At 38.3% G+C, this 26,793-nt stretch overlaps 1 protein-coding gene across 1 annotated transcript; it reads right to left on the bottom strand.

The window, feature by feature from the left end:
* Positions 1–705: 705 nt before the first annotated feature.
* LOC110797186 (tetraspanin-19) lies at positions 706–26,431 on the bottom strand. Its single transcript, XM_056843674.1, is given in 6 exon segments — positions 706–1,078; positions 3,336–3,574; positions 22,856–22,960; positions 23,052–23,132; positions 25,470–25,569; positions 26,047–26,431. Coding segments are annotated over 5 exon segments (669 nt in total). The 5' UTR covers positions 26,262–26,431; the 3' UTR covers positions 706–1,078; positions 3,336–3,406.
* Positions 26,432–26,793: the final 362 nt, after the last annotated feature.

Genomic DNA, 26,793 nt, shown 5'->3' with positions numbered 1-26,793 from the left:
CCGGTGGAGTTCTAGTCGGGTTAAGCCGATATTGGGTGGAGTTTGGGTGGAATCCAACCAGTGACAAGTAGAATTCGGATCAGATCAAACTAGTTACGGGTGGAGTTCAGATCGGGTGAAACAGGTATCGGGTAGAGTCAAGTCGGTTACAAATCAGGTTCGAGTCCTGGATTTTCCGAGTCAAACTGTTAGGTTAGAGTTCGAAACAGGTGGTTTTTTCGAATCAGGTCGGCTTCTGACAATTCTAACAGTTACTAGGATAGATAAAAGTAACAAAACCATTCCAGTTACAAAAATAACCCCCGTCCTTGATTAGAATTTTTAGCGTCCCTCTTGTTTTTGCGAGTCCTTGGCGCATGTTTTAAGACCAACGGCAACTTTTGTGTAAGACTACCTAACCAAAAAGACCACTTTGATTGTTTAACTAATTGGTTGCATTGCTTAACTAATTGATTTCAATGCTTAACTAATTAGTTTCAGTGCATAACTAATTGATTTTATTGTTTAACTAATTAGATTCATTAAACTTATATGACACCAATGTGATCTTTTGTGTAAAGTTTGTAAAAGACCAATGAATCGAAAATAGGCTAAGAAAAACATTCACCGGCCACCTGCGATAAATTCAGTGCACCCCAATGTATATATGATCATATGATTGGAAAAGAAGAGTACTCAGCTACACCGCTGTAGCCGCCAACAACTAGCTCACTGCTAACCAAAATTATACTTGCTTTCACATCTTTTGTGTTACAATCCGTTGCCATAAGGCAATACTGTACAGTGTTAGCTGATCCTCTCTTATACTTTCAGCATATGTATGGAATGTCGAAATCTTAGGATATTTTGACAATCATATTAGAAAGGGAGAACAGCAAAATTTACATGCAACTTTCATAAAACTACAATGATGACCTGGGATGAATAAATATACATTAATTTACATTCACTAGGCACATATTCAAAATGTACTCCATGAACCATTCGTCGTTCTTTATAAACGAGATATGAAACATCCAAAGCAGACAAGCAGACACTCTTACAAAATCTTGATCGTGAAATTCAATCATTCAATATCCTAGGAAAGAAAATTTCGAGATTATCGGACAAAATAAAGAAATATTGTTCAGAAGTAGAGAACTATGTACATAATAGAAAACAAGATAAATTTACTTCTTTCTTTATTAACTGCAACACATGAGTTATGCACTACTTAACCATTTATGTTTTTCCTTTTGTAAAAAACGCAATAGATTATGAAAGGATAGTGTGTGAGAAATAAAAACTCATGTTGCAGTTGATAAAGAAAAGAGGAAACGTAATTCAAGGGATGCAACTCCAAGCCAATAAACAAAACCAAGTATCTCTATCCATGATGTCCTAGGAAAAAAAACTAATACTCCCTCCATTCCGCAAAGAACTAAGTAATCACTAGCAAGAGAACTAAGTAATCACTAGCAAAGAACTAAGTAATCACTAGCAAAGAACTAAGTAATCACTAGCAAGAGAAGAGAGTAAAAAATTGGTCCAGATGATATTTTACTTTACTTTTAGGATATAGGGCATAGTTTACTATATTTCAAAGATGAGAGGGAGCACAGAAGATAGTGTGTGGGCCAAGTATGATTAAACTATTAGATATCCTTCAGGGTTTACTTTATAAAACGGATGAACAAAGAGAGTGAGGAGTTCTTTGTGGAATAACAGAATAATAGTTTGGACTACAAAGTTGGAGAATGGAATTGGAAAGGGAGGAATTGAAAAGGAAAGATTTTCCTCAGCCAAGGTAAAATTTAGCTTGTCACGGAGAGGAGAACGAAACCATTTCCTAAAATAATGCTAATTTTTTTAAAAAAAATCTCTAATATGCATCCCTATTTTATAAGGGAACTCCTGAGGTTATTATTGTAAATGATTTTTTGGTGTCCCCCCTGTGGAATAGTTCCCTTATAAAAAGGCATGAAGGAAAAATTAATAAACCAATACTTAATCGCAATCGGCAAAAAGTCAAAAAAATAAATAAAGTACATTTAAAAATTAATAAAGTACATGTAAAAATTAATAAAGTACATTGGGAAGGCGAAAATAGTAGATGTGGAGATTTTCAATGTATTTTATTTATTTATTTTGTGGTCACAAATGAGGGTAATATGAGAAATATTTTATGTTCAAATAAGGAAATAATACTATAATTATGGGACGCCCGATTTGGGATACAAAACTATAATTTTGGGACAGAGGGAGTATTAAATACTTCTTCCGATCTTTTTTAGATGACACAGTTTGACTTTTGACACTGTTCATATAATAAATTTGACTATCAATTGTGATTTATAATTTACCTTAACTATCAAGTGTGATTTATACTTAACATAAAATATATTCATGTGGGGTCTTGTTATAATCATCTCATTGTATAGATTTATAATATCAACTTTTTATAATTTTTACCCGTTAATAATAAAATATACTTCATTAATGATTGAAATATTGCATTAGTAACGTGATAAAAAAAATCCTGTCATCTAAAAAAGAACCAATAAAGTATTAATCTGTAATCAATTATAAAATTAATATGAACCAAAATTTGGAAGAGTTATTGCAAAATCAATTGAAAATTTCCTACTATATAATTATATTTGTAAAAAAAAATTAATTATTTTCCGTTCACGTAAGTTATTTTTTCCTTACAACTAGAGTACTTTATTATGCCACATTTTGATAGTGTCACGAGTGAATCATAATTTAATTTAGTTTTTAAACAAAATTCAATCAAACAAACATAATAAAAGCACATCCCCAGTTATTTTGATGTCTACTTTTTCTTTAGATAAACTTTGCCAATAATTTTTTCTATATTATATAACTTCGCAAGCATCGTGTGCATATAAACCTAGTAAGAACAAAAAGCAATTTCCTCCACGTCCATCCATGACTCATGTATTGGACCTGTTGGACTGAATGCCACTGAATGCCTGAGGCAGTTCTAAGCGCTTTTAGGCTAAACAAATAAAGGTAGAAGCGGTAACACCCCAGCTCCGAACTTTATTTGGATGGTATTCTTGAAAACACCAACTCTAACACGTATTGAGGATCTTTTAGCCGTTTAGTAGTTGAACAGGAAAAAGATTCAGGAATATAGACCCCCCCTCCCTCATTTCCTCTGTTCCCACCCAACATCTAAAGAAGGGAAAACTGATCTGTTACTATCACTCTCCCCTCCCCCTCTATTCCGAATTCCCTCACCCAAACACAACTTGTTCCTATAAACTGGGCTGAAAGATAAGTAGGTGAAAATGATTGTCATCAAAAGAAAAGAATAAAAAAGGACTCACAAAGTTAAAGAGCATTGTCCATCACGCTTAAAGTGATTTGACTTGCCACATGATTAAACACAAGTTTTGGGTCACTTCTTAGGCACATAGCGAGGGTCAACAACAATATGAGGCGGATCAGCAGAGTTTCTCAAAAGAGGACGCCTAGAAGCGGCATAAGACTCCTCATCACTGTCATAGTATCTATCCGTATGCGGGCCCAGAGTTTTCAGCACCATAGCCAACAGAAATGACAGTCCCTGGAAATAATGTTTATTGTCAGTAATTGACAGGAAGAAAACAACAATACAAATGCCTATAAAGTATGATTCAGTTCTAAAGACAAGAGGGGGGGGGGGGTATGAATAAATGAACAGCAGCGATAACTAGTAGGACAATTTCTACAAACTAAAATCAGTCGAATAAACTGGAAATACATGAAACTAAAGGATTTGTTTTTAATATTTTAGGGGATGTTTGGTTGGGCACTTTGGAATGGGTTGGAATGGAGTTAGAATCCATTCCATCCATTTTATTGTTTGGTTGGATTGTTTTAGTATGGAATCTCATACCTAAGGGGTTCTAATTCCACCCCATCCCCATGGAATCCCATACCCACCTCTCACCCTAAGTTTCATAATCCATTCCACCAAGTTACAAACCCTAACTTACAAAAGAGATGAGAAAGAAGGGGCTGCCAAGTTGAACATCGTCCACCCGCCCCACACCATCCCGTCACCGGAAATTATCCATCTTCTCCGACGTACCTCATCGTACATCAGTAACCACCAATTTCGTATCTTCAAAGTGTAATTGGGAACTTATGAAGCTAGAACAATGAAGGTTTGCTAAAGATCTCCGATTAATTTTGCTATGAACAAATTAACAGCAGCGATAACTAGTAGGACAATTTCTACAAACTAAAATCAGTCGAATAAACTGGAAATACATGAAACTAAAGGATTTGTTTTTAATATCTTAGGGGGTGCTTGGTTGGGCACTTTGGAATGGGTTGGAATGGATTCTAACTCCATTCCATCCATTTTAACAAATGAACAACAGCGATAACTAGTAGGACAATTTCATACCACCAATTTCGAATCTTCAAAGTGTAATTGGGAACTTATGAAGCTAGAACAATGAAGGTTTGCTAAAGATCTCCGATTAATTTTGCTATGAACAAATTAACAGCAGGGATAACTAGTAGGACAATTTCTACAAACTAAAATCAGTCGAATAAACTGGAAATACATGAAACTAAAGGATTTGTTTTTAATATTTTAAGGGGTGTTTGGTTGGGCACTTTGGAATGGGGGGGGGGGGGGGGGGGGGGGGGGGGTTGGCTATGAACAACTGAACAGCAGCAATAACTAGTAGGACAATTTCTACAAACTAAAATCATTCGAATAAACTGGAAATACATGAAACTAAAGGATTTGTTTTTAATATTTTAGGGGGTGTTTGGTTGGGCACTTTGGAATGGGTTGGAATGGAGTTAGAATCCTTTCCATCCATTTTATTGTTTGGTTGGATTATTTTAGTATGGAATCTCATACCCAAGGGGTTCTAATTCCACCCCATCCCCATGGAATCCCATACCCACCTCTCACCCTAAGTTTCATAATCCATTCCACCAAATTACAAACCCTAACTTACAAAAGAGATGAGAAAGAAGGGGCTGCCAAGTTGAACATCTTCCACCCGCCCCACACCGTCCCGTCACCGGAAATTATCCATCTTCTCCGACGTACCTCATCGTACATCAGTAACCACCAATTTTGAATCTTCAAAGTGTAATTGGGAACTTATGAAGCTAAAACAATGAAGGTTTGCTTAAGATCTCCGATTAATTTTGCTAAAGTGGGGCTTGATTTTTCTTTCCAAAAATGACTAGCTATTATGTCAAAGTTGAAGGAAAAGTAACTTATTTGGCAAGAGTATATTTTTATTCTTGAAATAGAATGTAAAAAGTGGAATGCTTGATATTTGGGGATTTCTGGATATCTTTCCCCGCTTAACTAGTTTTATTTGGGAGAAATCAGATGATATTGGTAATGTTATGATCTTTCAAATATATTGATCGAATTGGTGTATTTTGATTTTTTAATTTTTATTTGGGGGGGCTATGAACAACTGAACAGCAGCGATAACTAGTAGGACAATTTCTACAAACTAAAATCAGTCGAATAAACTGGAAATACATGAAACTAAAGGATTTGTTTTTAATATTTTAGGGGGTGTTTGGTTGGGCACTTTGGAATGGGTTGGAATGGAGTTAGAATCCATTCCATCCATTTTATTGTTTGGTTGGATTGTTTTAGTATGGAATCTCATACCCAAGGGGTTCTAATTCCACCCCATCCCCATGGAATCCCATACCCACCTCTCACCCTAAGTTTCATAATCCATTCCACCAAGTTACAAACCCTAACTTACAAAAGAGATGAAAAAGAAGGGGCTGCCAAGTTGAACATCGTCCACCCGCCCCACTCCGTTCCGTCACCGGAAATTATCCATCTTCTCCGACGTACCTCATCCGTACATAAGTAACCACCTATTTTGAATCTTCAAAGTGTAATTGGGAACTTATGAAACTAGAACAATGAAGGTTTGCTTAAGATCTCAGATTAATTTTGCTAAAGTGGGGCTTGATTTTTCTTTCCAAAAATGACTAGCTATTATGTCAAAGTTGAAGGAAGAGTAACTTATTTGGCAAGAGTATATTTTTATTCTTGAAATAGATTGTAAAAGGTGGAATGCTTGATATTTGGGGATTTCTGGATATCTTTCCCCGCTTAACTAGTTTTATTTGGGAGAAATCAGATGATATTGGTAATGTTATGATCTTTCAAATATATTGATCGAATTGGTGTATTTTGATTTTTTAATTTTTATGGGACTTTTGGTTAGTTTTTGTTTCAGTTTGATACTTTGTTTACCTTTATTGCAATTGAAAAACACAAATTAAGTTAAATAAGTTATCTATTCCAATGTAAATTGAACCAAACATCAATACATAATACATAATACATACCAAAGTTGAACCAAACAATTTTAAAATGGTATGGGGTTTTGAATCCATACCTCCTCGGAATGGAGATCCATATATACCAATCCATTCCATCTAAGTGAACCAAACGACCCCTTAGTGTACACAAGGAGTGCAAGGGATTAATATGTTGATACACATATTTAACACTCTTGCATTTTCATTTCACTATCTATGAAAAACAACTAATAAAGATATACATGATGCATATTTTGGTTTCAAGACAAAATTGTAACAATCTCCTCTTCCTTCCCTAATATTGTCACAATAGATTGAGCACAGTATGGCACGGTCCGAGTATTTTGACACCGGATTGTGAGGCGAGCTTTTGCCTATCGCGCGGCAAGGGCACAAGCCTTGTACGGAAAGGAGTACCTAAAGCACGACACACGGGGCACGAACAAGTGTTTGATTGGTTCAGAACGGGCACTCTTGCCTATTGGCGCTTGTGTGTGCAGACACACGCGAAGCCGACGACGATAATGTATCCGTTTAGGGAGACTTTGCCGAGTCTGGGGAGCATTAGAACAAGCGCTAGCACAATATCTATTAAGGCATACAACAACGCAGTTATAAAGCAAGACAACTTTTATGTTGAATAAGCTAAAAATTACTGTTGTTGAACACTGGGTTGACATGACAGTAACATAATAATTATATCCGAAACCTAGAAAACTATAGAAAAGTTCTGGAAAGCCTTAGATAAGCAAATACAAATAAAGCACAATGGCATGGAAGTAATACTTAATTATAACGCCTAAAGAAGCTAGGGCATGTCCTCAGTGATGGATTTGGAGCTAGCGGTGATCGGTTTTTCCCTCTCAATTCGTATTGTACCCCTTTTACGGCCTTACCCAGCTTGTTCCGCTTGTTGCGTGAGCCTCTTAGAAGGCAATGGGGTAATGATAAGGATAATGATAATGATGAATTCGTTTTGTACCCAACCTAAACTAAAATGGTCAAAGGGAATTCCCTTCACCAACACTCATACTCTCCTTTCCAGCCCCAACGTTTGTTAGAAAAAAAGGTAAGGGAAAAAATTTACAAGTGAACGAACTACCTCCCTTTTAAACCACTTGCAGTTTATTCATGAGAGAGAAAAGTTAAGTCCCTACCAATGGGAACGAAAACAGATGGCATGACAAATTTGCCAAGACTAGGATCTACGAAGCCCGGGTATGGCTCCCAGGTACCGTATCCCGTACCCGGTACGGGTACGGGTACGGCGTACCCGAGGCGAATCTGAAATATGGGTACGCGTGTTGGAATTGGGTACGGTTGGATTCGTTTTTGGGGACGGGTGGTTACGTATTTGGGGGTTGAATTCGCGTTTTCAGAGGTTTATGGTGGTTGGGAAGCCCAAATTTATTAATTAGGTTTTTTTTTTCAAAATCACAAATTCTCTCACCTGCGTTGCGTCATTGGTCACTGGTGAGTGGTTGCTGGTCGTCGCCCACTCGCCGCCGGCCATTTCCTTGTCTCACCGGTCGCCAGTTCTTCCTCTGGTTCTTCGATGAAGCTTCGACTCTTCTTGTCTCCCTCGCCGCCGTCGTCTCTGGTCTTCGCCGCCGCCGGTTCTACTCTTCTTTCTCTGGTTTCTCTGGTCTCCTTGTCTCCCTCGCCGCCGTCTCTCCGTGTCTCCCTCGCCGCCGGCGACTCGGTAAGACACCCTTGTTCTCTGTTATTTTTGTCCTGTTTTTTTTTCTCTATTTGTTTTGTGTTTTGATTTTTGAATGACTGATTTATTTTTGTTCTTTATTTGTTCGTTATTTATTGTCCGAATGTTTGTCTAGTTTCTGTTTATTTTTGTTCTTTATGTTTTTTTGAATGTTTTTATTTTTGTAACTTTTATTTTCGTTTTTAAATAATTAAATGTTGTTTGGTTTTGTGATTTAGGTAACTTAATGTTTAAAATCTTAATTAATTAGTTAAAAGTTAACTTGAGTGTTGAAATGTTGAATGGTTGAATGGTTGTTTTGAATGAATTTGTTTATTTTTCATTTGATTAGGACCAATATGGATTCATCCCAATCTCAACAACAAAGTACTAATATTGGTAGTAGCATGGGTAGTGGGTCAAATGGTGCGGAATCATTGCCTAATGAGGGTTCTCCTTTATTGTGGAGGTTTGTAACAAGAATTGAAAAACAAGGGGCGGTTGGTGGAACATGGAAATATCGATGTAAGTTTTGTAATGAAATCCGAACATCTAGTTATTCAAGAGTTAGGGCCCATTTGCTTCAATTTAAGGGTCAAGGCATTGCATGTTGTAAGAAAGTGTCTCGTGTTGATAAACTGGAAATGCAAAAACTTGATGATGAATTTGAGAATATGAAACTTGATTCGGGCCCTAGAGAAGTTCCTTTGCCGGTGAATCTCTATCTCATTTGGACTCCGATGCTATATTCAAGAAAATGAAGTCTGAAAAATCACCAATTACTAGATATTTTGGTATTGAAACTAGGGATCAATTGGATCAAGAAATTGCAAAGTTGTTTTAAACAGGAGGGTTGTGATACGGTTATGGATGAAAGTGATAGTCTTATGCTAGCAATTGGAACCAAAACTGATTTGGGTTCAATGGCTCATTTTGTGTGCATGGTGACTTGGATTGAGTGAGCTCGTTATATGGTCCTTATTATCAAGGTGGTACGTTAATCAAACTGGTCCGTTTAATCACATTGGTCCGCTTGTTTAAACAGATTGTACGCACTTATTATTTTTAATTGCTTTGGTTAAAGTCGGTTTAATAAAGGGATATTTGTTTAAATCCCCAATTTAAATTCAGTCATTACTTAGCTTTGATTATTGTTGTTTGTAAGGAGAGCTTTAAGCCTTTGTAACCTCCAATTTAGTGACTGAATTAGGAGGCTTTAGAGCTTGTAACTACCAGTTTTAAAGGCTCTTAAATGGCTCTTAATTAGCCGTTTAAAGCTCTTGTAGCTGTTGGTTTTTGGCTATTTATAGTCAGCTTCTGGATTGGAATAAACAACCCAACTGGATGATTAAAACACTTGTTTGTTACATTTCGAATTATAGTTTATAATTCAGCCTTTTTCTTTGTTTTGGACGCGTTTCCTATTCAAAGAACTGATTGTGAGTCAATAGGTCTTGTCTTGCATTCACGATCAACGAGTTAAAGGTCTAGCTTGTTAATCAACTATCCTTGTTTATACAACGAGTTTTTAAACTCGTATCATTAGTGGTATTAGAGCTGCTGTTCGTGTGATCCGCCGAAAAAAAAAAAAAAAAAAAAAAAAAAAAAAAAAAAGAGCTGCTGTTCGTAATTCTTACAAACTGAAATATGGATTTTGATGATCCTGACTTTCTACGACATCTCCAAGAAGCCTTGAAGAACGTTAGAGATGGGGGGTATCGTAGGCCTCCTAGGCGTGATCTACGGGCTATGGATGAATTCAAAGTCACCGAACTTCCTGAATTTGTTGGTGGAACAGATCCGGAAGCCTATTTGGAGTGGGAGCGCAAAATAGAGAGAATGTTCGATTTCAAGGACATTGATGATGAGAAGCGTTGCAAATATGCCATATTGAAGCTAGGACGAGGGGCTTCATTGTGGTTCGAGGGACTGAAATCCAAGAGAATACGTGAAGGGAAGGAGAAAATTACCTCTTAGGAGTCTTTGAAACGTAAGCTACGTAAAAGGTATGTGGCAACAACTCATAGAATAACAACTTATCGTAAAATTGCCGAATTGAGGCAAGGAAAAATGAGTGTGGCTGAATATATTGATGAGTTTGAAAAGTTGTCCTTAATGGGAGAAATTGAGGAAATTGAGGAACAAAAACTGTCCAGATTTTTAAGGGGTCTAAATTATAATATTGCCAATACCGTAGACCTTTATCCATATTCTGATTTTGACACTCTTTGTGGACTTTGTTTAAAATTGGAAAATCAAGGGAAGGCAAAATATGGGGGAGGGTCTAGTGTGGATGGTAAAGCCAAGTCTTGGGCTAAATCCGAACCTAGCTTGAAACCAAACACATCACCTAGTACCGTAGGTTCAAGTAATTCTACGGCTGCCCCTAAACTATCTAATCCAACCAAAGAAACAAGTCTGTCCAATGGTGCGTTGTTTTAAGTGTCAAGGGTTTGGGCATTATCAAAATGCGTGTCCAAATAAACGAGTAGTGACCTTGAGAGAAGCTGTTGAATGTCGTGAGGAGTTGTTTGAAGAGGAAAAGAGGTTGGGGGACGTATTTGTGTTTGATGAGAGTGGTGATGAGGAGGAAGAGGAAGGGTATGAGGCTCCAATTTATGACACAAATCTGGTTTTTAGAGCGCTACAAACTCAAATTTCACCTACTGATCTAGACCAACGAGATCAGTTGTTTCATACTAAATGTCTAGTGAAAGATAAGTGGTGTAGTGTAATTGTTGATGGGGGGAGTTGTACCAATGCTGCTTCTAGTGAAATGGTGTCAAAATTAGGCTTAATCACTACTGCCCATCCTAGGCCATACGCACTCCATTGGCTTGATGATGGTAATAGTGTAAAAGTGTCGAAGCAAGTAAGGGTTGGTTTGGCTATGGGTTCGTATGTGGATGAAGTTCTTTGTGATGTTATTCCTATGGATGCTTGTCATATTTTGTTGGGTCGTCCTTGGCAGTTTGATAGGGACGTGATTCATAAAGGGAGAAGCAATGAGTATGAATTGAGAGACAAAGGCAAGAAAATTGTGCTAAAGCCTATGTCATCTCAAGCGGTTCGATCCATGAGTGTGAAACAAAAGAAAAGGCCGAATCTCACCATGTTGGCTAGTGAACGAGAAATTGAGCAAGCTCTTGATCATGGAGAGTTGGTGTATTTGCTCGTGGCTAAGGAGAGTCCAATTGAAGGCCAAAATTGGAAAGAAGGCAGTCCCATTGCCGAATTGCTGTTTGAGTTCAAGGATGTATTTCCGGATGAATTACCACCAGGTTTGCCCCCTATTCGTGGTATTGAACATCAAATTGATCTTATTCCAGGAACTTCTTTGCCTAATAAGGCTGCCTATCGTTGCAATCCGGAGGAAACAAAGGAATGACAAAAGCAAATTGATGAACTTGTGAATCGAGGCTATGTTAGAGAAAGCTTGAGTCCATGTGCTGTTCCGGTGTTGCTTGTGCCTAAGAAAGATGGAACATGGCAAATGTGTGTTGATAGTAGGGCTGTGAATAACATTACCATCAAGTATCGTTTTCCAATTCCGAGACTTGATGATATGTTAGATGAGCTCCATGGTTCGAAGTTGTTCTCAAAAATTGATTTGCGAAGTGGTTATCATCAGCTTCGGATGCGTGAAGGAGATGAGTGGAAAACGGCTTTCAAGACAAAACATGGTTTGTATGAGTGGACCGTCATGCCATTTGGTCTCACTAATGCTCCTAGTACGTTTATGAGGCTAATGAACGAAGTGCTTAAATCATTTTTGGGCAGATTCGTTGTGGTATATCTTGATGACATCTTGGTGTATAGTAGGAACGAAAAGGAGCATCTGATTCATTTGAGGGATGTTTTTGAAACACTTAGAGCTCAAAGACTCTATGGGAAGCTAGAGAAGTGTTCATTCCTTGTTGACAATGTTGTATTCTTGGGCTATGTGGTTTCAAAAGATGGAGTGTCCGTGGATCAGTCCAAGATCGAGGCTATCAAATCGTGGCCTAATCCTAAAACTATAAGTGAGGTGCGTTCATTTCATGGTCTTGCTTCATCTTATAGACGTTTCATTCGTGATTTCAGTACTATTACTAGTCCTATCACTAGTTGCTTGAAGAAAGGTGCTTTTGTATGGGGAGAGGACGCTCAAAAGGCGTTTGATGTGATTAAAGAGCGTTTGTGTGCTGCTCCTATTTTGGCGCTGCCAGATTTCTCTCAACCTTTTGAGGTCGAGTGTGATGCTAGTGGAGTGGGAATTGGTGCTGTTTTGATCCAAGGTAAGCGTCCCATAGCTTATTTTTCGGAAATGTTAGGGGGTGCTCGTTTGAATTATTGCACTTATGATAAAGAGTTCTATGCCATTGTTAGAGCTTTGGATCATTGGAGTCATTATTTGCGTTCTAGCCACTTTGTTTTGCATTCTGATCATGAATCTTTGAAGTATATTAATGGGCAACAAAAATTGAGCCCAAGGCATGCTAAATGGGTTGAGTTCTTGCAATCCTTTCATTTTTCTTCGAAATACAAAGATGGTAAAAGCAATGTGGTGGCTGATGCATTATCACGAAGGTACACTTTGCTTTTTACACTTGATGTTCGTTTGTTGGGGTTTGAGACCTTAAAAGATTATTATCATGATGATGGTGATTTTGGAGTTGCATTCGAGAAATGTGCAGTTGGTGCTTATGGGGAGTACATGTTGCAAGATGGGTTTCTTTTCAAAGGTAATCGCTTTTGTATTCCTAAGCATTCAATTCGTGAGTTACTGGTGCGTGAGGCTCATGGTGGAGGATTGGCTGGTCACTTTGGCATAGCCAAGACCTTGGAAATCTTGAGAGAACATTTCTTTTGGCCTAAAATGTTAGGTGATGTAACGAACATTGTGAATAAATGTGTGACTTGTCATATGGCCAAGAGTTCTTTCAAACCCGGTTTAAACTCACCTTTGCCGGTTCCAGTTCGCCCTTGGGAAGATGTATCCATGGATTTTATAGTGGCTTTGCCTCGTACTCAAAGAGGTAAGGATGCTATTATGGTCGTGGTGGATAGATTTTCAAAAATGGCTCACTTCGTTGCTTGTCACAAAACGGATGATGCTTGTAATGTGGCTGATTTGTATTATAAGGAGATTGTTCGTTTGCATGGAATTCCAAAGACTATTGTTTCTGATCGAGATTCCAAGTTCTTGAGTTACTTTTGGAATACATTGTGGAGAAAGGTGGGAACCAAGTTGTTGTTTAGCACTTCACATCACCCTCAAACTGATGGGCAAACAGAGGTGACAAATCGAACCTTGGGAACGCTGTTGAGAGGGTTGGTAAGTAAAACGCAAAAGGATTGGGATGTCAAGCTTGCTCACGCTGAATTTGCTTATAATCGGTCTCCTACTTATGCTACTGGTCATTCTCCATTTGAGGTAGTATATGGGATTAATCCATACTTGCCCTTGGATTTAATTCCATTACCAAAAGATGAGTTGGTTCACAAGGATGCCGATGCTAAGTTAAAGGCTATGATGAAACTGCATCAACAAGTTCGTGAGCGAATTGAAGCTATTAATGCCTCTTATAAACAGAAATCAAATAAGAATCGCAAACCGAGGTTGTTTGAAGAAGGTGATTTGGTTTGGGTTCATTTAAGGAAAGAGCGTTTTCCAAGCAAACGCAAGAACAAGCTTATGCCTAGGGCTGAAGGTCCTTACAAGGTGGTTGCACGTGTGAATGATAATGCTTACAAGATTGAGCTTCCGGGAGACTATGGTGTCCATGCTACTTTCAATGTAGGTGATCTTTCAACTACCCACTAATGATACGAGTTTAAAAACTCGTTGTATAAACAAGGAAAGTTGATTAACAAGCTAGACCTTTAACTCGTTGATCGTGAATGCAAGACAAGACCTATTGACTCACAATCAGTTCTTTGAATAGGAAACGCGTCCAAAACAAAGAAAAAGGCTGAATTATAAACTATAATTCGAAATGTAACAAACAAGTGTTTTAATCATCCAGTTGGGTTGTTTATTCCAATCCAGAAGCGAACTATAAATAGCCAAAAACCAACAGCTACAAGAGCTTTAAACGGCTAATTAAGAGCCATTTAAGAGCCTTTAAAACTGGCAGTTACAAGCTCTAAAGCCTCCTAATTCAGTCACTAAATTGGAGGTTACAAAGGCTTAAAACTCTCCTTACAAACAGCAATAATCAAAGCTAAGTAATGACTGAATTTAAATTGGGGATTTAAACAAATATCCCTTTATTAAACCGACTTTAACCAAAGCAATTAAAAATAATAAGTGCGTACAATCTGTTTAAACAAGCGGACCAATGTGATTAAACGGACCAGTTTGATTAACGTACCACCTTGATAATAAGGACCATATAACGAGCTCACTCAATCCAAGTCACCATGCACACAAAATGAGCCATTGAACCCAAATCAGTTTTGGTTCCAATTGCTAGCATAAGACTATCACTTTCATCCATAACCGTATCAGGTTGCCATTTAATCTTGCTAGGAATCCACACTATATGAGGTCCTTTACTTTTGCTGCCACTCATAATATAGCAGGTTACAAACCTCCTGGTTACAATAAGCTTAGAACTACATTACTTGTGCAAGAAAAAGCTAATGTAGAGAGGCTAATGATTCCACTAAAGTCAACTTGGAGAGAAAAAGGGGTGACAATTGTGACTGATGAATGGAGTGATCCAACAAGAAAACCTCTCATTAATTTCATGGCTACTTCTGGTAATGGTCCAATCTTTCTTAAAGCTATGAATTGTTTTGGTGAAATAAAAGATAAATATTTCATTGTTAATCTCATGAAAGAAGTCATTCAAGAAGTGGGTCATCAAAATGTAGTGCAAGTCATAACTGATAATGCATCAAATTGCAAACGGGCTGGAGAGCTAATTGAGAGTGAGTTTCCTTAGATTTATTGGACACCATGTGTTGTTCATACCCTTAATCTTGCTTTGAAGAATATTCGTGTTGCAAGGAATGTGAATAACAATTCTGAAACTTATGAAGAATGTAGTTGGATCACTGATATCCATGGGGATGCCATGGTAATTAAAAATTTCATCATGAACCACAACATGAGATTGGCTATCTTCCAAAAGTTTTCTCCTCTTAAATTGTTTTCCGTGGCCGATACTCGCTTTGCCTCCATTATTGTGATGCTTAAGAGATTTAAGCTTATTAAACGAGGTCTTCAAGCCATGGTTATAAGTGATGAGTGGACTTCTTATAGAGAAGAAGACATGGGGAAGGCAAACTTTGTGAAAGAGAAGATTGTGAATGATGATTGGTGGGACAAACTAGCTTACATTGTTGATTTCACAAAGCCTATCTATGACATGATTAGGCTTTGTGACACCGATAAACCATGCCTTCACTTAGTGTATGAGATGTGGGATTCTATGATTGAACAAGTGAAGCTTGAGATTTACAAAAAAAGAAGGTCGTCCTAATTCGGAGTTTAGTTCCTTTTATCATGTGGTTTATGAAATCTTGGTAGCTCGTTGGGCAAAAAGCAACACTCCTCTCCATTGTCTAGCTCACTCCTTGAACCCGAGGTATATATTCTATTATTATTTGACATTTTCTTTATCTTATTATACTTATACACAAATCTATGACTCTTTTTTTTTAAATATTGAAGGTTCTATAGTGATGAATGGCTACTTGGTGATCCATCTAGAGTTGCTCCTCAATAAGATGGTGAAATATCTCGAGAGAGAATGAAGTGCTTTCGTAGATTATTTGCACTTAATGATGATGTTGGTAAAGTGATGGATGAATATGCTCTATTCTCTATGAAGAGTGGACCTTTTGAGGATTTAACTTTATCTCAAGGATGTTGGTGGGCAAACTTTGGAGCTCAAACTCCTCTCCTCCAATCTTTGGCATTTAAAGTGCTTGGGCAACCTACTTCATCATCTTGTAGTGAACGATTGGAGTACATATGCCTTCATTCACTCACTTAGGAGGAACAAGCTAAATCCAAGTCGTGCCCAAGATTTGGTTTACATTCACAACAATCTTCGCCTTTTATCAAGGATTCCGAAGAATATTGGGAGCTTTATACAAAGATGTGGGATGTTGGTGGAGATGCATTTGATTCCTTAGAGGATGTTGGGATTCTAGAGTTTGCGGAACTCTCACTAGATGAGCCGAATTTAGAAAATGAGTTGCTCGTTGAAGATTGATGTGCTTTGTCTAAGCTTTATCTACTATAAGACATTAAATTTAGTTATTGTGTTTTTGGTATTTTGAACTTTGAACTATTTATGTATGGATGTTTAATTTAGCTAAATTCTTGTTTTTAATTTTTTTTCCGAATCCACGCCGTACCCGTTTTCACAATTTTGATTTTGCCGTTTTCCGTCCCCGTACCCATCCCTGTACCCGTACCTGTTTCCATGCAACTTAGACTATGATAGGTAATGGGTTCCATGTGAATGAAGGTGATTCTTGTGTTTACTCTAAGCATGATTCTGATGGTTGTGTGATTATTTGTCTTTATGTGGGTGATATGTTAATTTTTGGGACTAACTTGGATCGAGTAAATGAGACAAAAACTTTTCTAAGTTCTAAGTTTGAAATGAAAGATATGGGTGAGGCAGATGTGATTTTAGGAGTGAAAATCAAGAGAACTCCAAATGGCATTTGTCTTAGCCAAACTCACTATGTTGAAAAATTACTTAAAAAGTTTAACTCATTTGACGTCAATCCAGTTAGGACTCCTTATGATCCAAGCATTCACTTAAAGAAAAATAATGGTGATCCTGTTAGTCAACCTGAATATGCTAAGATTATTGGTAGTGTTATGTTTCTAATGAGCTACACTAGACCTGACATTGCTTACTCTGTGAGTAGATTGAGCAGGTACACTCATAACCCAAGTCATGAACATTGGGATGCTTTAAAGAGATTGCTTAGGTACCTTAAGGGTACCATGGATTGGAGTTTGCACTACTCCAAGTTTCCAGGAGTTTTGGAAGGCTATTGTGATGCCAACTGGGTTTCTGGCAATGATGAAATCAACTCTACCTGTGGTTATGTCTTCACCCTAGGGGGTGGAGCTGTGTCTTGGAAATCTTGTAAACAATCTTGTACTGCTATGTCTACTATGGAATCTGAGTTTATTGCTCTTGAATTGGCAGGTCATGAGGCAGAATGGTTGAGAAACGTGCTTGCAGATATTCCGCTATGGGGGAAGCCAGCTCCTTCAGTGGTACTTCATTGTGATTCGCAAGCGGCTATTGCTGTGGCAAACAACCATGCCTACAATGGGAAGAAAAGGCACATTCGTTTGAGGCAGAAGGCCGTCAAAGAATTGTTGTCAAGTGGGGTGATATCACTAGCCTATGTAAAGTCTGAAATGAACATTACGGATCCGTTAACGGAAGGCATGTGTAGAAAACTAGTTTAGTAAACATCGGAAGAGATGGGCTTGAAACCCATTGAATGAATTGTAAAATAATGAACTCCTACTCACAGAGTTCAAAGGACGACATTATGTTATAATACGGAAGCACAAAATTTTATTTTTGTCCATCCCCTAGATGTTATTATGTGCTTGCTACAATCGGAAAGAGGCTGAGCATACGGCTCTTAATGAACCCATACCATATGTTTGGTGTTGTGAAGGTAGCTCACACTTGATGGGATTCACCTACGTAGGTGTGGAAGTGTGGCTGCTTCCTATGAGAATTGCGATGTGGGCTATTCTCTAGAGCACCTATGAGCATAACCAGGTCGAACGTATGGCCAGTATAAGGCGTCACTTTATTCGCGTAGTCACAATATCATACATATTCAGTTGCGTGCTTTAAGTGACGGGTTTCTAACTCCCAATCAAGTTCAATACGAAAGTCACTTGATAGGAAAGAGATCATAGCTTAAATGTCACTAAGTGTTAATTCAAGTCGAAAGACATTGACACCTATTCAATTGTTTTGTTTTGCCCAAAACTAATATCCTTCTCTTTCTTTTCCACATATTCGAACCTGTGGGTGATTGTTGGAAATTCTCATTAGAAAACACGAAGGAGAAAAAGGAGTGGAAATATAAAGAGTCCCACATTGAAAAAACTCTTCATATTCTCCTTGTTTATTCATTGGGGAATGGGTGTAACTCTGGTTTAAGAAAGTGTGAGATGGTATGCTTGGACACATAACACACACGCGCGCGCGCCAAGCTGGGTCGGGCTCGGGCCTCGGGCCATGGGCTGTGGACCGTGGGCCTTGGGCTCTTGGAACGGTTCGCGGGCGTGGGGTGGGTCAACCCTATTCTTTTTGGTAACCGGACTGTTTTAATTAAGTCATTGTTACGGAAATCTGTATTGATTACGTAACCGTTGGATTAATTACATCCGTTACAGCATTCATCATTTCTGACCGTTTTTGGCTGTTACAAGCTTTATTGCTTCTGACCGTTTTTGGCTGTTGGCTTCCCTTAATTCTGATTACTTAATCAGAATTTCGGATTCATACCAAAACACAGAAATCACTCAAACACTCTTCCAGAAAACTAAAACACATTCTTTTCTCTCACTCAAATTGCTCTCGGTTTTGGGCATATGTTCTGACTCCATCAAGTTTTGTGAGTGCACACAAAGTCGGATTTGCGCTAATCCTGGAGGGCGACCGCATTCTGTTCTACTGCACCGGCAGGTAGCACGGAATCGTCTTTTAGGACAGTGGGTGTCCACGACGTAACAATTATTCTTCATTCAGTTCATCAAATTAGATAAGTTTGTTCTAATTTTGGTTTAATCGCAACCCATTTAAGTACCCCATTGTCCACAAAGAATCACCTAGGTGCAGACTGACCTTGATTTAAGGCTGTTTTCAGTTGTTGTAGCCATGAGTCTTGCGCAGTTGCTGAATGTGCTCTTTGAGGGCACAAAAGGTGGTCGTAGCTGGAAATTCAATGGAAAACGCATCAACAACTTTGTTGGTTTCCCCAGGCTTATACTGTATGTCAAAGGAATAGCCTAGGAGCTTGCTCAACCATCGTTGGTACTCCTGTCCCACCTCCTTTTGTTCAAGGAGGAACTTTAAACTTTTTTGGTCCGTGCGTACCACAAAGTGTCTCCCCAACGGGAAATGGCTCCATTTTTGTATGGCAAGAATAATAGCCATTAACTCCTCATAAGACAACCCCCAAACCATGGTCTGATGCATCAGTTTCTAGAATAAAAACCTTCGTGAAATTGGGCTTCGCTAAGATAGGAGTTTGGGTCATTGCTTGCTTTAGTGATTCAAAAGCCATGGTTGCTTCCTCTCCCCATCCAAAATTGTCTTTTTTCAGTTGCTCAGTCAATGGTGTTGCTATGCATGCATACCTCATAATGAACTTTGGGTAGTAACCGGTAAGCCCAAGAATCCCCTCAACTCTTTAAGGTTTGTTCGAAAGGGCCATCCCAACTTGGCTTGAACCTTGCTACTGTCTACTGCCACCCCAAGTTCAGATATGACATGACCGAGTTATGCCTTCTCGCTTTTGCCAAATTCACATTTTTTAAGGTTGGCATACAGTTGTTTTTCCTGTAAAATCTGCAACACTACACTCAGCAAGAGTCGACAAATCAGGGATGTAAATCAATATGTCATCGAAAAATACCAAAACAAACTTGCGGAGGTGGGGTTTAAAAATATCATTCATGAGAGATTGAAATGTTGCAGGGGCGTTTGTGAGGCCAAAAGGCATTACGAGGAATTCATAATCCCTTCATGGGTTTGGAAAGCAGTTTTGGGTATGTCTTGTACTCTTGTGTTTAATTCGAATTTGATGATAGCCAGATTTAAGGTCCAGTTTACTAAACACCTTAGACCCGTGTAATTCATCTAATAATTCGTTGTTAATGGGAATGGGGTATTTATCAGGAATTGTTACCTTGTTTAGGGATCTATAGTCCACGTAAAAACACCACGAACCGTCCTTGACCAATAAATTGGACTAGAGAACGGACTAGAGAACGGACTGGTGGACGGTTGTATGATGCCAGATTTGAGCATGTCTTGGACCAGCCCCTCAATCTCATCTTTGAAATTGGGGATATTTGCAAGGACGGACACTAACGGGATTTTCCCCCTCCTAACACAATTGAATGCTCAATAGCCCGGTGCACTAGTAACTCGGCCAGCATATCAAACAAACTGAAAACCAGCTAATGTTTCGCGCAGATACGTGGGAATTACAGCTTCCCCACCACCTTCCTTGGTGCCTCTTCCCACCCCTCTAAATGGTTCGACTCCAACAGATAACCTCCCCCCTCCTTTTGCAATGTCTTCGACATTGCCTTCAAAGAGATACAAGTTCTGCCGGTGAGGGGTCTCCCTTCAATGTCAAAGGGTCACCATTCAACTAAAATTTAAGGGTACGCGTCATCCAATTCGTGGTCATCGTCCCTAATTTCTCTAGCCACTGGATTCTGAGGATGATGTCGGAGTTACCCAAAGGCAATAGAAGAAAATCCTCTAAAATTTGAACCCTATAACACCCCAACAATACTCCCTGACATTCCCCATCACCTTGTACCGCTTCTCCAGTACCCAACGACACCCCGTACTTCTTGGTCGATGTGACGCACGGGTGGAAATGAAATTGTGTGTCGCTCCGGGGTCGATCATGACCACTACTTCGCCCCTATTTACTGTACCTTTCAACTTCGTGATTTTAGGGCTAGTAATACCTATCACCGAATTCAGAGAAATCAATGGTTGCGGCCATAAATTGGCTCCTCTTCCGTCGTCTCCACCGTGTTCAGCTCCTCATCACCTCCAAACTCCGCCTCATCAACATCGCCGTCGACCGTGAGCAACACACTAAGCTCTCTCCTCTTACAACGGTGGTTAGGTGCCCACTTGTCGTCGCATCTGAAACACATGTTTTTCTCCCTCTTTTCGCTCAATCACCTTATTTCTCCAATGGCTTTTGCGGTGGTTAGGGTGGAGTTGGTTCGAGTTTTGGCTCGGTTTGTGGGATTTGGGTTGTATGGGTTATTTGGGTAATTGTTTGTTTTTATGGTTGAGTAAGAAGAGGAAACACATGTTGTTTTCCATGGGTTAGGGATGGATGGGTATTTGGGCTCATTTCTTTTACCATGCCCAAATTGGAGCTTCTATTCCACCTTAATGGACAGATCCGTAGCTGAATCCAAAGTGTGAGGCCCAAGTAGCCTTAGTTCAGCTTTGATATCTTCCTTAAGGCCATGACTCTTTGCGATTGTTTCCGGGATACCTTCCAACGGCGCCATCAATTCAATAAATCGACGGTGGTAGTCCAACACCCCCTCCGTCTGGCGGTGGGCGAGCCACTGCTCTTTCAACGATCCCGAGCCACTGGGGAAAAATTGTCGAAGGAGGAGACTCATCAACTCATCCCACCGTGTTAGTGGTCGCCGGCGGTGCTCCCACTGATACAATAGCAGCGCATCACCGTACAGAGCCACCACCGCCGCCTCCGACTTGTCTTCCTCTCCAAGCCGATAAAGATGGAAGAAACGCTCGGCTCGAAGAATCTACACATCCAGGTTTACGCCGTCAAACACCGGTAAATCGAGCTTCTTCATTCTCCGGTTCGAAAGTCCACCATCGGAGTAACAGGAATTTGGTGACGTTACCTCCGTTTCTCCATCATGACGCCTCGCGATCTCAGCCTGTAATTCCTCGGTGGTTTGTTCTTACCTAAGAAACTGGCAGCGAGTCGATGCCATAGCCTGGGCAATCTTCTGAACACTCCAACCTCTGGGAATTTTTACTTGCCTGTGCCATTTCCCAACAACTCTGATACCAACTTGCTAGGAATTGGGAAAAGCAGCTTTGACATGGAGTATTATTAATCAGGATAATCAGCAAAATAACTCACCTTCTTTCAAGAGGAAGGAAGCTCTCCAAGAGAATAAACTTCTCACTACAATTTTCCTGAATTCCTCGGTGGTTTGTTCTTACCTAAGAAACTGGCAGCGAGTCGATGCCATAGCCTGGGCAATCTTCTGAACACTCCAACCTCTGGGAATTTTTACTTGCCTGTGCCATTTCCCAACAACTCTGATACCAACTTGCTAGGAATTGGGAAAAGCAGCTTTGACATGGAGTATTATTAATCAGGATAATCAGCAAAATAACTCACCTTCTTTCAAGAGGAAGGAAGCTCTCCAAGAGAATAAACTTCTCACTACAATTTTCCTGAATGCCAGAATATGTTATTCACCACCCCCCCCCCCCTATAAAGACATTTTGCCTAAAAAGCTATAACAGAATTGTATTGGGATCATAACCCTTAACGGCTTAACAAACTCAACAGAATAATAAAAGAAATACTAAAGTACCCTTCCTTCTATAGTTACTTGTTCTTCTTTCTTCCTCTCTTGCGTGCGTAGGTAAACTTGATGGGAGGCCTATTTGGGTTCCTTGCAAAATGGTGTCCCAAATTGATAGGGCTTGGTTTGCATCCTTAGGATAAATTGTAAAATTGGTAGTTGTGATGTGTGGTAAGGCTTTGGCCTAGTTTTTTCGGTTGGCAGGTCCATGAAAAGAGGAGCCCTTCCTCGAAGTTTTTTCCCCACACTTGGGACCTAGGTTATATGATTAATTTGGAAATAATACTTAATTACCGAAAAATAAGTTTGTCAAGTTCAGGCACAAATCAATTGAAATTGATTACAATTCACAGCTGCTTGTCAGTTTCACTATTGTCTTCAACCATCTTCAATTGGATCGGAGGAGTCTAGATTCATAGATAGGTGGCCAACAATAACACAGGAGTATATTTGTAATAGAAATATCGATGCAGAAAGAAAATTGGGCAGGGACAGAGAGAGACCTGTGCTACAAGAATTGACAGGCCAATCTATTTGCAGAAATCAAAATTTTGGCCTATAAAAACTTTCAACTCGTGCAAATTTCCGGTTGCATCTTTTGGGAAGTCCTGTTACAGAGATATTATAGGTACTGTTAATATCCACTAAATCAATTCATGTATATCAATTTAAATCAAATGAAATGCTTGCAATAAACACCTGCTCCCAGTTACGATTCAGGAACACATCTGTTGTTATAACACCTTCCAGCACAAGTAGTAAGAACATACACATTATGTACTTTGGCATTTTAAGGCGAACAATGAACCATAACATATAAGACCACTACATAACAAAAAATTATCATAAGAAATCTTCAGCATCTACCGACAAGAAAGTAAAAAGATAATGCTTCAATTGTTATATATAGTGCGATGCAATCTGCAACAGAATAGTTGTCCATTTCATTAAAGCTCATAGAAGTCATGCATGAAATTCCACTCCATTGCACTTCACCAAACAAAGCATTTAGTAAAGTCCTCGTAGAGAAGAAACCAGAAATACATGTTAAATTCTTTTGGAAATGGAGTTCACGCTATCTGCATAAATCACCCTATAGGCAATCTGGTCATCAAAAAGGGTCATCAAAAAGGGTCAGGTCAAATTCACTGTTAAAAAGGGTAAGGAAGAAATTTAGCTTATAAGGTGCAAAAGATCTTGTAAACCCCTCCCGCCTCATCTTTTTATATAAATGTGTGCACTGGCGGACCTATGAAGGGACCAGGGGGGCACATGCTACCCCTCAAAAAAAAAGCTGCTTCTTTTTTACAAATAAATAAAAGAAAAATCATCAGTTATGTTATTTTATATACTCCGTATAAAATACCGTGCATTTTGAGATCACAAACAAGCTAGTCGCCCTAGTGGTTTTGGTGTTTGCATAACATTCACAATTTGGTTATCAAGCTAATCAGGAGTTCGAGCCTTCTTAGATGAGTTTTTGGTTTATTTTTATCTTTTCTTTATTCTTTTTTTGGTATTCATTTTATGAAAACTATATTTTTTAAAATCAAGGATAATATTAATACATCGCTGCAAATTGAACTACAATATATTTATTCTTTTGTTTTTTTTATTTTACTTATATTAATCCTTATCAAAATTAGGTTGAGTCGTGTTCCTCTTATTTAGTTGCCGGTTATAGATGACCTAAAATTCAAGTCAACAACACTAATCTTTTCTTCATAATATTGTATTTTTTTTACAAACCTTTGATAATGTAATATGAAGTAACATTATACAATTAGAGTATGTATATTTCTATAAGGCTCTCCAATACTCAAAAGGTCTTGCACGCACAAGGTGTACAATAAATTTATTGTACACCAAGATAACTTTTACCCATTTTTTTGTAACTTTAACCTAATTTTGATTAACTTTTATATTAGTAAAAAAAGGTTGATAGATAAACATTTTAAAGGTTTAAATGATTAATTTTACACATTATTAGTGATTTTGAAGAAATAAGTTTCATTAAAATGAAAAAATTTATCACTAACAAAATAGATAACTTTTACATATATAAGCTTAACTTTTAAGCGTTTTAAGTTAACTTTTACTTCGGTGTACAATATTTATTGTACACCACTTGTAAATAAGAATTTGTGTTCCCATACTCTCTCACTCTACAGAATAATCTCAAAGAGCTCCTCCAAACACCAAACACAAGTGAGTTTTCCAAAAGAGCTACTCAATCTCCTTTTCTTTATTTGATGGTCACCTAAAATGGAACCATCTCCACGTGCCACAGATATTGATGTCCATTCTATTGGGGGTGTCTTGGTAAAGAGTCATGCTCAAGTGATGCCCAAAGAGAGTTACTCAAGAGCCTCGACTCGAGTGCCCCAATGTTAGGGTAGAGTTGGCTCTTGATTTTCTCTCTCCTTGGGGAGTCACTCCAAGAACTTATATGTATGTACTCATAACGTTTTTTTTTAATAAATATGAGTAATAATGTTACTAAATTATTTGTTTTCAAGAAACTTTTTTTTTTGACTTCGACATTGTTTAATGTTGAATTTGTTAGTAGATTGGTGCCCCCCGATTAGAAATCCTGGTCCGCCACTGAATGTGTGCCGAAGACCTAACTATAGAGAACCTATGGGTGATAATGAAATTTGATGCAAAGAGACCTTCAGCTTTGGGAAAAGCAATAACACTAACAATACTCTTCAGGTAAACCATTAGAGACCTACAATAAGTAGATTCAAGCGATTGTAACCCAAAGAAGATGCCGTGGAAAATGTAGATGATATGGGGATCATAACATTAACATCTAATGTCACCTAAAATGCAGGTCATTCTAAACTCAATTCATAACACTTCTAAAATACGGACCAGTTAGAAAGCAGCATAACTTTTCAACAACAATATATTTGCTAAACAACAATCTATCTAGATCACATATTCAATCTGTTCTTCATAGTCCAATTACTGTTAGGGGTCAGACATCAAGTATTACCATTCAAGCAGACCAGTAAACTACAGAGCTGGAAAGAATAGCAGACATAGAGTAGCTGGAAGCCTGGAAAACAACTGCTCTAATCTCAAATCTAAACCAATTAAGATAAAGGATACTAGATATAAACAGCACCCATTCATAGTCTCTGCAGCAATATAACCCGAGCATGTAATCACACAAAAGGTAAGACCGAGCCCTAGAAAGGTATAGATGAACCTGCATGAAGTACCGAAGTAAAAAGGCGTTAGAAACCCTTACAATAGTGAATTACAAACACAATGCTAAAATGAATATGAAATTAGCAGGATTAGCTCAGCCTTCCAGTCATATATAACACATTCTTTCAACCAGCTAAGAAAATCCATATAGTACATTTTTTAGTCTTTTCCAAAGCATTGTCCCTCTTCGGTCCAATGACTAACAATTGAAGAAAGTTCATATTTCTTCAATATAGAAACCATAATTTAGAAGCAACAAATTCTACAGCCATGTTCTCCAAAAACCAACACTATGTCACAATTGTTTTTTCCGAGGTTAGCATGCAAGCTTTAATATCAGAAGAAGCTAGTGTCATCAAATCATCAAAATATCCTGGAATTCTGAAAATTTATAGATGTAGTTCAAAATATAAAAAGGGAGAGTCTATTATGTTCCCGAGTACGCCTAGTGCTACCCTTTACATCACAACTTTACCATGACAATGTAATGGTATGAGCACATGTGTTATAAATTGCGAAAAATTCAGAAAAATATATCCGGTAGAGATTGCGAGAGTGATCAAACCAAGGAACTGGATAGTCCGAATCGTCGAATGGATATCGACTCGTATGCTTATTCCAAACTCGAATCATCCATAAACTATAGATCACCATAGCAATTCCAGCCATTCCGATGAATGCATTGAACATTTTCGTCAAAGATTGGAAGAAACTTCTGATTAAACTCCCCAATTTGGAAAATAATTTCTCCGAAATCTATATGAAATCTGAAACCCTAATTTAATTTTGGGGGGAGGGGGTTTTGGAAAGGTCAGTTGAAGTTGTCAATTCACACAAATCTTTGTTAATAATCATTGTGGACGCCCTGGCTGCAAAGGATTATTCTTGCGTGGACCTGATCCACAATAACATTTAGTGTGGATCCAAAATCAATAGTTTTATGTAGCGTCTTTTTTACACTCATAGTGACCTTTATTGTTCATATAGTAACTATAATAAATTAAACATCAAAATTCTTAGACATAATAACCATTTTTTGAAGTAAAATGTCAAAATAAAGGATTATTCTTGTGTGGACCTGATCCACAATAATATTAGTGTGGACCCAAAATCAACAGTTTGATCTAGCACTCTTTTAACACTCATAGTGACCTTTATTGTTCATATAGTAACTATAATAAATTAAACACCAGAATTATTAGACAAAGTAACAATTTTTTGA

The sequence above is a fragment of the Spinacia oleracea genome, chromosome 4 (genome assembly GCF_020520425.1).
Source record: "Spinacia oleracea cultivar Varoflay chromosome 4, BTI_SOV_V1, whole genome shotgun sequence".
Lineage (NCBI taxonomy): Eukaryota > Viridiplantae > Streptophyta > Magnoliopsida > Caryophyllales > Amaranthaceae > Spinacia > Spinacia oleracea.
Note: the sequence above shows the minus strand (reverse complement) of the source record. Positions and strands in the feature narration are given on the sequence as shown.